Source organism: Macrotis lagotis, chromosome 2, assembly GCF_037893015.1.
Source record: "Macrotis lagotis isolate mMagLag1 chromosome 2, bilby.v1.9.chrom.fasta, whole genome shotgun sequence".
In the NCBI taxonomy this organism is placed as follows: Eukaryota; Metazoa; Chordata; class Mammalia; order Peramelemorphia; family Peramelidae; genus Macrotis; species Macrotis lagotis.
This window is the reverse complement of record NC_133659.1, coordinates 208070984-208087642: the sequence shown is the minus strand read 5'-3', so window position 1 is coordinate 208087642 and position 16659 is coordinate 208070984. Positions and strand designations below refer to the sequence as shown.

General features: G+C 38.9%; 1 protein-coding gene across 3 annotated transcripts in view; it reads right to left on the bottom strand.

The window, feature by feature from the left end:
* The window catches only part of SLC39A11 (solute carrier family 39 member 11), a 512505-nt gene that overhangs the window by 409633 nt on the left and 86213 nt on the right, over positions 1-16659 (bottom strand). The window contains exon 5 of one of the 3 annotated variants that reach the window (XM_074224669.1): positions 11616-11741. The exons of the other annotated variants lie outside the window; for them this stretch is intronic. Within the exon in view, the coding sequence (XP_074080770.1) occupies positions 11616-11741 (126 nt within the window). The remainder of the gene's footprint in view (positions 1-11615; positions 11742-16659) is intronic. 3 annotated transcript variants of the gene reach the window in all.

Genomic DNA, 16659 nt, shown 5'->3' with positions numbered 1-16659 from the left:
GGAAGTTGAAAGGGGAAATTGAGAGAATGCCATAGGATGGCTAGCATGGTGGAATGATGAAAATAATACTGGAGTCAAAATTAAGCAGAATAGCCAATGGAAAATGAAGACATGGCTGGTATTTTGAGCCTTCTATAACATGAATAGATGGTAGGAGTTTTTTTGCTCTGCCCTACAATTCTCCAGTCAAAGAGTCAGAAGCACCCAGAAGTATAGAGGGGAGAGATTTTTCTTGGTTCTTCGTTTAAAGTGTTAATCAGGAAGGGGCAGCTAGGTGGAACAATGGATAAAGCACCGGCCCTGGAGTCAGGAGCACCTGGATTCAAATCTGGTCTCAGACACTTAATAATTACCTAGCTGTGTGGCCTTGGACAAGCCACTTAACCCCGTTTACCTTGAAAAAAAAAAGTAAAAAAAAAAAAAAAGAATCTTAGGGCTAAAGAATAATACCATACCCAGACTAGGAAACAGCCCAAGTCTAGCATTTGGGATGGGATAGGTGAAGGGTGGGAGAGAGATCAAAAGAACACACACAAAAGCAGAAAAAAAACATGGAAGAGGGAAAGTACTGTGTGGGACAAATGCCACTTAAATAAATTTCGGAGATCTCTCAAGGTATGAAGAGAAAGCTAGAGGAATGGGCCACCATCAATTACAGAGATTGAGGCAAAAGCAAAAGAATCACATTTATCCTAACTTGATTCCCAACACCCCCCCCCCAATGACCCACCCTTGTTAATGAGGAATTCGGTTTTACAATCTAGACCCTCAAACTAATCTAGGGAAAAGAACATAAAATTCAAAGGGAAACCAGATTATCTCTTCAACCCCAAGGGATTGAATGGTTATCTGGATTTCAACAGATAAAGTGAGGTCAGTTGACTCTTCACCAGTATCCCAGGGGTTGCTTTGTCAAGGGAGGAGGGGCACATAGTTAACTATTCTCCAATCTATAATATTCTTCTGAAGAAATCTCAGACTTTATCCCACTTAGTACCCACCACACTTTCTGGTAATTGATAAAATTCATGTTAGTGGGTTAAAAAGACCTCAAACTTGGAGCTGAATGACTACCAACAGATGACAGCAAAACAATAAAAATGCATACCTTATAAATTCACTTGTCCATGCATAAAAAAGTATTTTTCCAGGTGTTCTATCATGAAAAATTATATTACAAAGGAAAGAAAAGTCTCTCTTCTGGACCATGGATGTTAGAGCATTTTTTAGAAAGAAGGAAGGTGTCCAGACCCTATAATGTCATAGATGTAGGGGATTCCTGGTTTTGGAAAGTCTTCTACCAATGCAAAAATTCCAATACAGGAATTCTTCTGTAATTTAGAGTTGCCAGAATCACCAGTGAAAAGTTAGGTCATCCAACTTCTCTAGATTTCAAAACTGATCCTTTAATCCACTGTCCTTTCAATTATGTTCATATTGTGTCACAATGTTTCTGTCCACAACAAGACCAGAGATTATCTAGTTTAACTCTATTTTTTTACAGACTAAGAAGTACAGGAGAGAGGAGGGTCATTAGGGGATCCTTGATCAACTGTATGAATCTATTGAAGGAGAAATATCTGTCTAGTTTTCAAATATTAAAACAATGTTATTTGTGCTGGGTCTCATGTTTTCTGAGGGCTCCCTCTGTAGCATGGACCCAAATAGATGCAAGTTCTCTTCAATGTAACTTCCTGGTTAAATGTAAATTTGCCAAGAAAAGTAAAATCTCAGCCCATCCTTCCACCCACCCCTCCTCCTGCCTGGATCTTCCAAAGGTAGAGGGGGTGGCTCCCTCTTTAATGATCTTTTCCCAGTCTCTTCCCTGCACAGGAGGTAAGACTTACTCCAGTCTGGGCTCAGCCACTTCCTTACTACTATTTTCCTTTCTCTCTTTCCCTCAGGCATTCTCATGTAGATCTTTGTTTTTCAGCCTGTCCCCAAGTAACTTATTGTCTCTCCAGGAAAAAGTTTAATCAGTGAATTTTGCAGGTTACAAAATAAAAAAATTCTGAACTTTCCCACCTCCAGAGTTAGTTGTGAATTTTTTCCTTTCCAAGAACCCTGATCTCTGGGGTGGGACCAACCATTCTGGGTCCACTTAATGAGATTACTTAATGAGATTACTGTGTCTGAAAGGCTCTTATCATGGGAGGTTGGCAGGTATCCAGGGAGGCTGCTGTCAAGATATCCAGTGACTGAGAGACAGGAGGGAATGAATTCGGCTTAGAAAAACTGCCACTTCCTTGAGGTCTATAAAAGTCAGGTGTAAATCAGTCTGATCTCTTGTCCTCCCCTCCCCATGTGCTTTCTCTCCCTTGCATTTTCAGACCAGAATATAACAAAGGAAAAGAGGAGGGCGTTTGGGAGCAGGAGGATTCCTGAAGCAGAAAATGATAGTCTGAAGAAGCAGAGATGGCAATATATTCAGGCCTGGGAGACCTGAATTCCTTCACCTATATTTCCTGGCTACCTCCCTCTGCCCTTGTCTTCCCTTTTGTAAGCAAAGATTCAGAGATCTTCAGAATAGATACTTCTTTGAATGGTAATCCAAAATTTGTTTTCAAGTTAGAGAGTTCTTAATTTTGAGCCTTTGGGCAACAGATTCCTATAGGAAGACTATTTCCTCAAACATATGCTCCTCAAAGAAGGAAAGGGACCAACAATATAACTACCTCAGTTAGAGGAAAGGAGACACTTCTGGACCTTTCCAAACCGTTTTCTACTATTGCTATGAGTTGCTTAGGTAGTATAGATCCAAAGTGAATGAGTCATTTTTGTTTACCAGCCCCACAAAGTAACTAACTTCCCAGAGTTCTTTGATTTCTATATTGATTAATGAAATCCACTATAACTTCTGATTTTTTCCTCTAATGGGTGAAAGAAAGGTTACCCCATACTTAAAACCCATATTCTAGTCCTGCCTGCCTGTTGTGGTAGTTGGAGACCCTGTAACCCACTTTTGGGGAAAACAACACAAACTTTCCCAGGAGTAAACACTTGGAGATGAGAGGATGAGTCAAAGAAATGTCCCTTCAGATCAGGTTCCAAGGATTAAATCAGGCTATGTGAACCCAGAGAAGTCCTGCCTTTAAATAAATGAGATTAGAAAGTCTGTTATAAATTCTATGTTGTACTTATATAGTAAGAGGGTGGGGTCATTTTTCAGTGTACTTCTTTCTAATCACCTTTTTTTCCCCAGTTTATGATGAAATCATAGATAAAGATATGGTAATAAGTCTCTTTAAGAAGAGGTCTTAAAGTAAAAATTCATGTTTATACATGCTTTTATTTGCAAATTTCTTCAGTTTTCACCTCAATAAAATGGGGATAATGACAGCATGAGCCTTCCAAAGTTACTGAAGATAAAATAAGATCATTTGTAGAGTTGAAAATCTTAAGGTATCATATAGATGCTAGGAGTTATTAAGATTCTGGCTGCAAGGTGGAATAGGGAATAAGGCTGGACTTGGAGGCAGGAAAACCTAAGTTTAAATCCTGCTTCAGGCACCTTTTAGCCTGATGATACTGGGCAAGTAATTTAACTCTTGGGTGCCTCAGTTTCCCCATCTTAAAATGGGCATTATAACAGCACCTACCTTCCAGGGTTATTGTGAAGATCAAATGAGATATCACCACATGTAAAAAACTTTGCAAACCTTAAAGCACTGTATAAAAGCTAACTAGTAATATTATTAAAAGGGGTGAAGAAGTTTTCAAATCAAAAGTGATGGAATGAAAAAGCCAGGTCTCTTGTGGCCCTTTAAAAGGAGAGGCAAACTTTCTAACGTGCAAACAGTCAAAGAAGAAGATAGTTCTGGGGGTATATGGTCTCTGACTATCAGGAGGAGGGCCAAATGCAGAAGCCCCCCAGTTCTCTGCAAGGATCACTCTGTACCTGTTGGAAGGGAAAGGATTTCTTTCCCCAATTTTTTCCTTTCCCTCCCCTCCACTAGCCATAGTGTTGCCCAGCAAAGCTGCTCTTGATTCAGGGAGTCAAGTTTATAGGAGATGTTGTGATTGGAAACAAATTTTGTAGTAGGAAAAATATTGTCTGTGCCTGTCTGGGGAACTCTATTGTTCAAAGTGACTCCACTGTTGAATGTGAGCAGCCTTGGCTCATTCCCTTTCCTCTGGTTTCTGTTCTCCCTGACTTTGACCACTGATGGGTCAAGCTTGCGCTGGCGTGACAGAAAAAGGCATGTTGGACTTAGAGGTCATACACCTTGGGACAGGAAAGACCTGCACATAGTTTGCCTCTTGGAGCCAGGTGGCTCCACTAAGCCAGCCCCAATGGTTTTCTTTCCCTTCATATTTAGCTCAACCAGGTCTCCTGGCTATTTTCCTTTTCCCTTTCTTTCCCCCTCAGGCACCTGGCTTGACTATTTAACCTGTCCTCAAACTGCTTACTGACTCTCCAGGAAGAGAAAAGCTTTCAATCTATAAACTGTGCAGGCTTGTATAATAAAGCTTGAGCTGGTTTTTAAAATTCCAGGGCTGTATGTGACTTCTTTCATTTCAAAGCCTCTCATTCTTAAATTGGCCACACCAGTCCCACTACACCCACAGAAGGAATCACCACACAAAGCTGGCAGGAGACAGTTTGAGGAGTGACTTCTGTAAATTAGAGAGAGCCCAGCCTGGGCATGGGGAGTTAAGCTAGCCTTGTCAAATGATCTGCCCATATTTCCATATCGGTCACCTTGTGAAATAAGAACTGGAACAAAAGAAAAAATTAAAACCAATTTTAAAAAGTTAAAAGAGAACCTAAAAGTGTTGGGAGTTACCTTGGTAACATGCATTGCCTAAGAGTCAGCCTCAATACATACACACTCTCATGTAAACTCAATCTGCCTGCTGACTCTGTATGTGATTGTGGGTGAGTAATCCCTTCAGCAATGATTATGGGGGGGTAAATATTATTTTTAATATTCTTGTGATTTCATCAGCAAATGCTCTTCTGTAAACTATTTGTACCTGCTCGCTAATTCCTACACATAAGCACACCATTGGAGTAGACAGAGTATCTTTGCTCCAGGAACACCTTCTTATACAATAAGGGCTTACTTCCAGAGGGAGTGGTGTATAATAACAGTAAGGGCAAAGGGATTCCAAAGAGTTGCCACAGTGGAAAAAATAAGCATGCTTCCTCCTTTTAAAAGTCCCTGAAGGACTTATTTTTTCTTTTTCGTTTTTATTCTGAACAATGCAAACACCAAATAATATGGATATTTCTCATACATATATATATATATACATATATATATATATATATAACAACAAAATAAGAGGATCTCTCTAGCTTGCTTTTCTTTAATGTTTATCAACCTACAAAGCTGCATTTGCAGATCAAGTCCCAAGAGCAAGTCTGCATCATTTTTAAGGATACACATAAGCCTACACAGTTCACAAAATATAGCTCACAGTGGGTCTGTACACATAAAACTTTAAGTAACTAATCCCAAATGGTGCGCTTACCTGAAGTAGCTAGCTATCAGGTCCAAACAGCTCAAAAAAAAAAAAAACTATTACTAAGAATAGTAGGAATAAATATAATAAAAAAATATGTAATAAAAAAAGAATGAAAATGAATCTTCATAGATATCTCCATGTTTCAATGTGACTATGAGCAGCAATAAAGGCAAGCCTAAGACAGAAGAAAGCCTAAAGAAACCACTGACATTTTCATCTGTATCAATTCTTTGCAATAGAAATAATAATTTTATAGCTAGCATTTATATAATGCTTCAGGGTTTACAAAGTATTTTTGCAAATATTATCCCATTTGATCCTCACAATCCCATTTTATAGATAAGGAAACTAAGACAGAGATTTGCCCAGAATCACACATCTCTAGTATCTAAGACAGTATTTGAACTTCCTTCTTTCTAGTAGATTAGTCCTAGTAATACTCTATTCCCTCTATCACCTCATCATTCCCTCTTGTACTCAGCCCACCAATAAAATTATCTGGTTTGTTTACGGTTATAAAGGAACAGCAGAGGAATTGGGAAGATTTTTTTTTGCATTTTATTTAATATTTATTCTCATTTTGTACAAATAATGTTTTTTACATTAATAAAATATTCTTGTTTAAGAGTAAACAAAATGCCCCTCCCCCATAAATATAGACTTGCTTGAGCGATAAAGTAAAGGGGAGAGAAAAAAAATAAAATTAACAAAAAAAAATAATAGTAATAATTGTAGGTATGGCCAGGTGGTGCAATGGACAGAGCACCAGCCCTGGAGCCATGAGCACCTGAGCCCACACCTGGCCCGGTACACCCAACAATCACCCAGCTGTGTGACATGCAAGCCACCCGAACCCCATTGCCCTGCAAAAAACAAAAAAAAAAGAAAAAAAAAGACCCAAAATAAAATAAAATAATAATAATAGTAGGGGTGGCTGGGTGTCGGACAGAGCATTGGCCCTTGAGCCAGGAACACCCGGGTCCAAATCCGGCCTCAAACACCCCATGATCACCCTGCTATGCAGCCCCAGGTAGGCCACCCAGCCCCATCTGCCCTGCACCTCCCCTGAAATAATAATAATAAAAAATGTGCTTGTGTCTTTGTTCCAACAACAACTCTGTCCCGGGTGGATCACATTCTTTATGATAAGTCCATGGCAAAAGTTACTTCCATATTTCTCCACTGTTGCCATTGCTGATCGCAACTCCCTCCTTTTGTATTTCTCTACTACCATATACTATATTTTCTCTCTCCTTTCACTCTGACTCTGCTGTAGGGTAGCTGAGTGGCTCAGTAGACCGATCCCCAGCCCTGGGGCCAAGAGGCCCTGAGCCCCCATACCACCCCCCTTAGGCCCAGCATCCACCTGGCCCTATGGTCCAGGACAGGCCATCCAATCCCAGCCCCTTGCAAGAAGCAAAAAAGAAAATGTGTTATATCTGACCACTCTTCCCCCATGGTCCATCCTCTCCTCCTTCATTCACATCCCCCCCTTCCCCCCTGTCCCTTACTCTCCTTCTTACTCCAGATGTCTATACCCCATTGAGTATATATGCTGTTTCCTCTCCTAGCCATCTCTGATGAAAGCGAAGATTCCCTCATTCCCCCTTGCCTTCCCCCCTTCCATATCATTGCAATAGCTCATTGTAATAAAGAAAAATCTTATTATATAGAATATCTTGGCCTATACCCCCCTCCTTTTTCTTTCTCCCATTACATTTCCCATTTTTCTATTGACTCCATTTCTACACCATATTTTATCTTCAAATTGAGCTTTCTCCAGTGCTTCATGTATAAAATCTCCTTCTACCTGCTCTGTTAATTTAGAAGGTTCATATGAGAAAGGCTGAAGTTCTTTCGCTCTGGCAGGCCACCCCTCCAACCACGGGGGAGCAGAGCCTTTCTGCTCTTTTCCAGGTTACCTAGATTAGGAGAACTGCCTCACTGGGTCCCTCTGTTGGGAAGAGATTTTTCAGAATTTAAGATAAGGATACACAATGAGTATTAGTCCCAGAGTCTTGAATATGGCTTGTGTGATTTTTATTTAAATATAAATACCTCAGAAGCTCAGGAGCAAAAGCCTTTGAAAAAAACCCTAAAGCAACATCATCCATCATCTCCCAACTTTAACTTTTCAGCTACTGCGATAACCCCTTTCTGATTCAAATATTATCAATGAGCACCAGCAAGACCCTATTTGCCAATTAAAGGCCTTAACTGCCAACAATACAGGAAAAGACCACTTGCTCAGCCCACAGCATTCCCCTTCCCCTTGAGTACCAGGTTTCCCCATCTTTTTTTCTTTAAGCAATAAAGGTTTCTTCAGAGAAAGACATGTATATGAAGACAGAGCTTTGTATAGGAAGACAGAGCTACTTCAGCAACCGTTGGTTGAGTCAGTGCTTTGACTTTCTCCAGTGGTGATGATGAATTTACCACAATCTTCAAAGAAGTCTCTCATGAAACTAACAGCTAATTTTAGTGAGATAGAAGGCCAAATTAGCCTCTAGTTGATGAAACAGAAAAAAAGCTAACTGACCCACAATTTGGCTCCAACCTACCTTTCCAAATTTATTTCTCCTATTCCCCCTTCAAATTCTCTCCATTCTAGCCTAACCAGATTGTTAATTATTCTCCAATCATAGTACCTGACCACATCCATTCACATAGGTTATCGCCTATACTTAGAACACATTCTCACATCTCTAAATCATTTTATTCAAGGCTTAAATTGGGTAACATTTTTTCCATAAAGCTTTTACTGATTCTCTCAACTTAAAGTGATCTCTTCCTCCCCATAAGTTTCTTAGAGCACTTTTTTTTTGTTTTGTTTTTTAGATTTTTGCAAGGCAAATGGAGTTAAGTGGCTTGCCCAAGGCCACACAGCTAGATAATTATTAAGTGTCTGAGACTAGATTTGAACCCAGGTACTCCTGACTCCAGGGCCGGTACTTTATCCACTGTGCCACCTAGCCGCCCGGTTAGAGCACTTTTTCAAAAAAAAAATCTTTCCTAGTTTTCTGTCATACCCTAATACTATACTGATCATACATAGATTTAGAATTGAATGGGACCTTAGAGGTCTAATTTTTAACCCTCTAATTTTGTAAATGAGGAAACTAAGGCCCTTAGAGATTAAATAATTTGATCAAAGTCATATAGCTAGTAATTGTAAGAGTTGAGAATCAAACCTAGGTTTTCTGACACAAATCCAATGCTTTTTCAACTGCACCACACTGTCAATTCATTGTATAGTTATTGTTACTTCCAATTGAGTTTAAGCTTCTTGAGAGCAGGGGATTATGTCATTTTTCATTTGGCACTGTGCAATGTTTTAAAGGATCTATAATCTTATCAATGCAGGTATTCTGTCCAGGGTTGGAAACTATAAGTAATTTGTGCCTGTTTAACCTATATGCTTTGTGTCTATTTCATATAAATTCACAATGTTGATCTGCCCAACACATCTCTAGGGTCTTCCTTATTTTTTTACTTGATACTAATGGAGCATGCTGGCTGGTAATTGGTTTTCCTCTGTTCTGGTTATATGACTGACTCATCATTTTTTTTTTTTGGTTATATATTCTCTAATGACATCCTTCATGATAATTTTCCTGTGTAATTTCTTGTTTGTGAGGCATTGTCACATTCTCACACCCACCATGAACCAACCATTGTAATACCCTGTGAGTCATCTTCTACTTGAATTCTTTAGAGAATGAGAAACTGCATGACTTGCATCCATATATCATCATAAGATTATTATTGTTTAAAAAATGGCCTTTGTTCTACAATGAGAAGCCAATGTGATGTCCCAAAGGCAATCAAATCTATTCTCCTTCCCATGTTCAGTTCTGGGCTACAGGTGATTAATAAATGTGCTACAAATGTAGCTACAAAAGTCAATTAAAATAGATCTAAACTTTCCTTTCTCCTTAGAAGATCAAAAATTTTTTTAAATGATATTTTATTTTTTCCCAATTACACACAAAGACCATATTAGGATTTTTTTACATAGTCACAGAGTAGCTGAACATAATAGGAAGAAAGAAGCAAACCTCTACTTGTACTCAGTTTAAGTGACTCTAGAATGGATACAAGAAAGCAAGACTGAGAACTAGGAGATGGATGGATGGATGGAAGGAAGGAAGGAAGGAAGGAAGGAAGGAAGGAAGGAAGGAAGGAAGGAAGGAAGGAAGGAAGGAAGGAAGGGAGGGAGGGAGGGAGGGAGGGAGGGGGAGAGAGGGAGGAAGGAAAGGAAAGGGAGTGGTTATTCCTTCTTGGTAGAAAGTTGGTAAATTATGGATTCAGAATAATACTTGGTCAATTTCAATATTATATTGGTCAATTTGGTTTCATTTTTTTAAATAAGTTCATAGAATTATAGATCTAGAGATGATGGAAAAAGGAGTACTCACAACAACGAAAATGAGTTTCTATATTATTAAAGGATAGCACCACATTTAGAAAAAAAAAAGTAATAGGAATCTGGGAAGTGAATCTCAATGCTGTACAGGGCAGGTTCCTTAGTATTCTTATGTAGGAACACTCTAGTAAAAAAGCAGAAATGGGATGGGGAAGTGAAATAGATTGAAAAGATTTCTCCCTAAAAAAAAAAAAAAAAAAAGATTTCTCAGTCAAACTCCCAAACCAGTGTTTGCAAACCAATGATATCTAGTGGGAGTTTGAGAGTTTATTTGTTTGCTTTTTTTCGTGTAAACTTGTAATTTTACTGAATATCTGATCAGAAATTCCTTCTACCAATGCAAATCGACACATGCAACTCATACTCTGAGGGTTGATTGGGCACCAAGAGGTTAAGTAATTTGGCCACAGTCAACCAGCCTGTATCAGAGGCAAGACGTAAACCAAGTTTTAATGGTTTAAACTGAATTAAGCAAGAACTGAAGAAAGGAGCAATAACTGTAAGTAATAAAAATGAATATTACTAGAAGATTCTGAGGTCCCCTCCAGAATGTTCCTCTAATGCTTCTTCCCTACAGCTCACTGTCATTTTGTTGTTCAGTTGAGTCAGCACTTTGTTACCCTATTTGGGGTTTTCTTGGCAAAATCTTGGAGTAGTTTACCATTTCCTTCTCCAGATAGAGTTAAGTGACTTGCCCAAGGTCATATGGCTAGTGTCTGAGGCCAGATTTGAAATCAAAAAGATAATTCTTCCTGATTCCAGGTGAGATACGTTATCTACTGTAACACTGAGCTGTTCACATCACACTGCTATATACATATACATATACTGAGAGAGGGATATATATATACATTTACATATCTGTATTGTATAGTACATATAATATAAAGTACCTATTTAAATATATACATATATATGTTTTTAAGTCAAATGATGTTTAAATTTTTGAGTCATTGTAGTTGTCATATAAGAAAGCCTTGGGGGAAAGAAGGGGACAGAAGAAGGGGAAAAGAAAGGCAGCATCTCTTGCTAAAAGTTTCATCTACATGGATCTCAGGCAGCTAGGTGGTGCAATGGATAGAGCACCAGTCCTAGAGTCAGGAGGACCTGAGTTCAAATATGGCCTCAGACATTTAATAATTGCCTGACTCTGTAACCTTGGACAAGTCACCTAACCCCCTAGCCTTGCAAAAACCACACACACACACACAAAAAAAAAGATCTACACTAATCTCTCTTCTATAGTAGAGCTGCCTATAGCCAATAGAAAAAAGAGTTGTAAGAGCTGTAGAGAGAGAAGTAGAATGGGCTGACCCATTTTACTTCTAGATCGAAAGGCATTTATCTAATTATGTACTAAGCATTGTGAAATTGAAGGATCTAGATAGAGAAAAAGACTGTCCCTGCTCTCCAATTGGAGAAGTTAACATATAAAATAAATTCATTTCATGCAGGTAGGAAGGATCTGAAGTTCTCAAGGTTTGTGGAAGGGGCAAATGGTCAGGCCCATGGGCTAATGACAATATTCAGGGAACAGATGACAGAGCTGCAGAGCAGATGGCAAGACCTCTTGGTCCTTCATCACCAGCAGGCTTATGGTTGGTTGCTCATCCAAGGGTATTACTAGCCATGACATCATCAACCAGCTGCTCACCTAGAAGCCTGAGTGGCCCCTGACCAGGACAGTAATGAAGGAAAGGCAAAAGAATAGAGGTACTTTTTGGGCAGGTCTTCTTTCTGCTCCATGGAGTGTGGAGATACCAGATGAAGAGTGAAGAAAGGGCAAGGGGCAAGGGGAAAGATAATCCTCCCCTACCAGAGGTTCTTCCTGTCTAGCAGCAACCTGCAGGAAAGAAAAATAGTAAGACCTCTTTGTGACAGAGTGATATAGCTGTAGGGTTCTCATATTTCTAGATTGGCTTCCAATTGTCTCTATGTATCCTTGTACTAAAGATGCCTCTGAATTCTCTTGTATTATAGGTGTCCCTAGGGGAAAACCCTTTTGTCAAAAACATAGACATTCCCAGAAACAGAAAACACCAAAGGGTTTGGTGGTGAAAAAATCCTTTTAACACATCAGCTGTATTCCAGTCAGCAACTGAGTCAATCCCTGAGCTCTCACAAACATATACCTATGTACAAATGGGCCTCCAGGTTGTAGAACTCAGACAGATGTATTCCAAGAACTCTCTCTCCAAATACATGTGAATTTAAGCATAACTGACTGGAAAGGACAGGATTAATGGGATTTATCAACTAGGGTTTCAATATCTTCATTTTCAGAGCTAAGTAAAAGTTATATAATGAATATTTTATGTAACTTAAAAGTCTTTCCTTTTGAGGCAAGGAGAAGAAAATGTGGAAGTTTTGTAAAAAGCTGAAAGAGGAGGCTCAGCAAGGCAGAGAAGAAATACAGTATTTATTTCAGAGAAACTAGATCCATTAGCAACAGAAACAACCTGAATTGCCATAATATTGAAAATATTAGAGGAAAAAAAAAACTTGATAAAAGAAATGCTGCAAAGCAGTAGCTTACAGAAAAAGGGTAGGAAGTATAGGTTCACCAAGTCAAAGTTTAGGTGCCTGCAGAGTGAACTAGCTCAATCTGGAAAGAAGATTATGTACTTGTGGGAGTGTATTTCATACCAGTTATTCCTATCATTTAAACTTTGTAAATACCCCCTTTCTAAAGCTACCTAGGCTACCTGATCAAACAATTTTCAATTTATAATCTTGGAGGGAAGCACACCAGTGGGGGCCCAAGTCAATGATGATGGAGGAAAAAACCTAAGGGGAAATGTAGCTAGCCTAGCTCAGGGAATGTAACTCATCTGTGAATAATAATAAGGTTTTTGTCCTTCATTCTCAAAAAAGATCACAGCATCAGGGAAGTGATGCCATGAAAGAGACATGAATTGGATTTGAGTGGGGAGGGTGCTGTGTTAAGTCACTCGTCTCACTTTCTCCTCCAGAGCTATCTGGGTCCAATGGCCAGATATGAATCAGGGCCATGGCCCTGGCAATCAGGGGTAAGTGAGGGTCACACAGCTAAATAGTGCGAAGTGTCTGAGGCTGGATTCGAATGCCTATTCTCCTAACTCCAAGACCAGTGCTCTTTCCACTGTGTCACTTAGCTGCCCTCATCTGTGAATTTAGTTGAGAGAGGTCTTATATAGATTACAATATAACAATATGCTAAAAATAAAATAAAAACTAATTTGGAGTTCTAGAAAACTTCTGACTTTCTAAGAATCTCAACTCAAACTTCAGTACAATGGATAGAGGAAAGGGAACTCTAATGTTCCTTGTTTTTAAATTTTTTTATTTAAGGCAATGGGGTTAAGAGTGACTTGCCCATTTAAAGCATCTCTGAGGTACCACCTTACACCTCTCAGACTGGACAATATGACCAGAAAGGACAATGATCAATTTTGGAAGGGATGTGGGAAATCTGGGACACTAACCCATTGTTGGTGGAGCTGTGAACTCATCCAACTTTCTGGAGAGAAATTTGGAATTATGCCCAAAGGGCAACAAAAATGTGTATGCCAAAAAATAAATTAAAAATAAATAAAATAAAAATAAAAAATTGTGCATGCCCTTTGATCCAGCAATAACCACTACTGGGTCTATACCCTGAAGAGATAATGAAAAAGGGTAAAAACATCACTTGTATAAAAATATTCATGGTGGCAAAGAATTAGAAAATGTCTTTCAACTGGGGAATGGCTTAACAAATTGCGGCATATGTATGTGATGGAACATTATCGTTCTATTAGAAACTAGGAGGGATGGGAATTCAGGGAAGCCTGGAAGGATTTGCATGAACTGATGCTGATTGAGATGGGCAGAACCAGAAAAATATTGTACACCCTAACAGCAACATAGGGGTGATGATCAACCTTGATGGACTCATTCATTCCATCAATGCAACAATCAGGGACAATTTGGGGGTATCTGCGAAGGAGAATGCCATCTGTATCCAGAGAAAGAATTGTGGAGTTTGAACAAAGACCAAAGACTATTACCTTTTATTTAGGGGGAAAAAAACTATTATCTTATTATGCAATTCTGCTATCTCTTATACTTTATTTTTCTTCCTTAAGGATATGATTTCTCTCTCATCACATTCAACTTAGATCAATGTATACCATGGAAATAATGTAAAGACTAAAGACTTCCTTCTGTGGGGGATGGGGGAGGAGGGAAGGAAGATTAGGGGAAAAATTATAAAACTCAAAATAAATAAAATCTTAAAAACAAAAAGAAATAGTGGCTTGCCCAAGTTTACACAGCTAGGCAATTATTAAGTATCTGAGGTCAGGTTTGAACTCAGGTCCTCCTAAATCCAAAGCCAGTGCTGTATTCACTGTGCCACTTAACTGGCTTCTTCTAATGTCCCTTTAATCACCAGAAACTTGGGAGTGGAAGATTCTTCACTTTACTCAACAACCTAAAGAAATGTAAAAATGGAGAGCTAACCTTTTGTCTAGGTTATATGATTAATAGGTTCACAGAGTAAATAGGATATCAGACTTAAAGTAAGGAAGACCTAGATTCAAATTCTGCTTTATGAGTTGTAAAACCGTGGACACAACCCCACTGAGCCTCAGTTTACTCATCTATAAAATGAGGGAGTTGAATTTGATAGCCTCCAAGCTTTATTTTATTTTTCCAGCTTTAAATTTATAACCTATTAGGCAATTGTGTGGCACAATGGAAAGAGCCCTGAACCTGGAGTCAAGGATTCTGGGTTCCAGTCCCAGATCTGACCTTGACTCTCCTTCCTAGATCTCAGGTTTCTCCTCTAGTAAAATGAGCAAGTTCAACTAGATCACCTGTCTGGCCCTTACATTTGCCTAAAAGACTATTTTATGGAGAATCTTCTTTTGATTCTAAAGGATGAAAGATGTCCTAAACCATTTCTATCCAAGAGCAGGTGGACTCCTCATCTCAGGCAGCCACACAGCATCACTGCTCGTGAGGGTCCTACAGACAAAGATGTGGCAACAGGGAGAACAGTGAAGGAAAAGTGTTTTTAAGTAGATTGGGGAGAGACTGGAGAAAGGAGAGCAGCATCCATCAGTAGCAGCACAATGAGTGAACCACAGAAGGAAGACTACATCACTAGGGAAACAAAGAAAGAAAGATGCACCCACTTAGCATTCTGTCTATGACAAAGAAAAGTCATTTGTGCCAGGCAGACTCATTTCCCCCTTCCATGTCTTAATTAAATGGCGTACATAAAATAAGCTCTTTAAATGATCTCTTGTTGAACAGTTTAGAAGAAGAAAGGGAAGACTGAGCAAATCTAGGGAACTCAAGAAATGCTAACCTGTGGAATTGATTGGCAACCATAGGAGATAGTGGCATAGGACAGTCCAGCTTGGCATGCCCAGATCAAAGGAGGCATTGTGCTCTATGGGTGAAGCAGAATTACAATAGCTCCAAAGAAACATGAAATACACAAATTTGGAGACGTCTCTACTCCAATTGTTCAAATGGTCTATTGTGTCCAACCTGTGATAGAGCATTCCAGTCTGGTATTTGTCTAACCAGAAGTTAGACGCACTTTACCTGCACTTCAACAACTAATTAACCAACCAATCAATAATGATTACCACTTGGTATTCAAAGTACTTTACAAAATTTAAAGTGGCATATAAAAATTAATGATTATTTGGCATCTTTAACCAACTGCCTAGCTGTGCAACCTTGGGCAAATCATTTAACCTTTGTCTACTTTGTTTTCTCAACTGTAAAATGGGAATAATAATAGCACCTCCCTCCCAAGATTATTGTGAGGATAAAATGAGATATTTGAAAAGTTCTCTGCAAACCCTAACATGCTACATGACTGGCTAGTGATTATTACTATCATCATCACTAGAACAAATAAGACTGTCAAGAGCAATGGAAAATGAAGTAAACTGTACCATCATGAGTGTATTTCGACTTAGGAATTTCAAGGCACAAAGTATAGATTTACCACAAAAAAAATTTTAACTAAAAAGTAATCATATACACTGAATGGTAGGATTCACCCTAGGATTGCTTTAATAGCAATCTGAACTAGTATGCTGAAACTGGGATTCAATTTCAAAAATATAATTTTTTAGGAACTCATTGACAATATCAATGGAGGTCCATTTGTCCTCATTCCTTTCCTGTCCTGTGTGATTTACTGATTCTTAAATAATAAAACCAAGGTAGAGATACCTAAATGTTCCATGTTGCAAACATCACACTTTTCCTGAACTGGTGACTCCAGTCTCTAGAGAAAGGGCATAGGCTATTAATGATTACCACTTATGTTCAAAATTGGCATGAAACAATTTTAAATATAAATAGGAACTGCCCTATCTTTGCCTCTCTCCAGTCTGCTCCTCTGTCACTGTAGCTGCTCAGAATACTGGTTATGCTGCACTGGTTGGAACCAAACTGGAGAATATCTTTGAGAAGTTGCATTGGCAAAGTCTATGACTATTCTGCCCACCTGGTTTAGTCATCTGAATATCTCCCATAGCACCAACAGAGGCTCTGCACTGTGTCCTGAGCACAGTAGGGTCACTGAACATTGAAACTAAATGGTTGTCTAATCCAATGTCCTCCTTTTACAGAGGAAGAAACAGACACAGAGGATCAAAGTGATTTGTCTGAAGTTACATGGGGAGGAGCTAGGATTGAAATACAAGTCTTCTAGAGACAAGCTTATGTTCTATCCACTATACTAGGCTGCTTGCTTCATCAATGCTTGAATA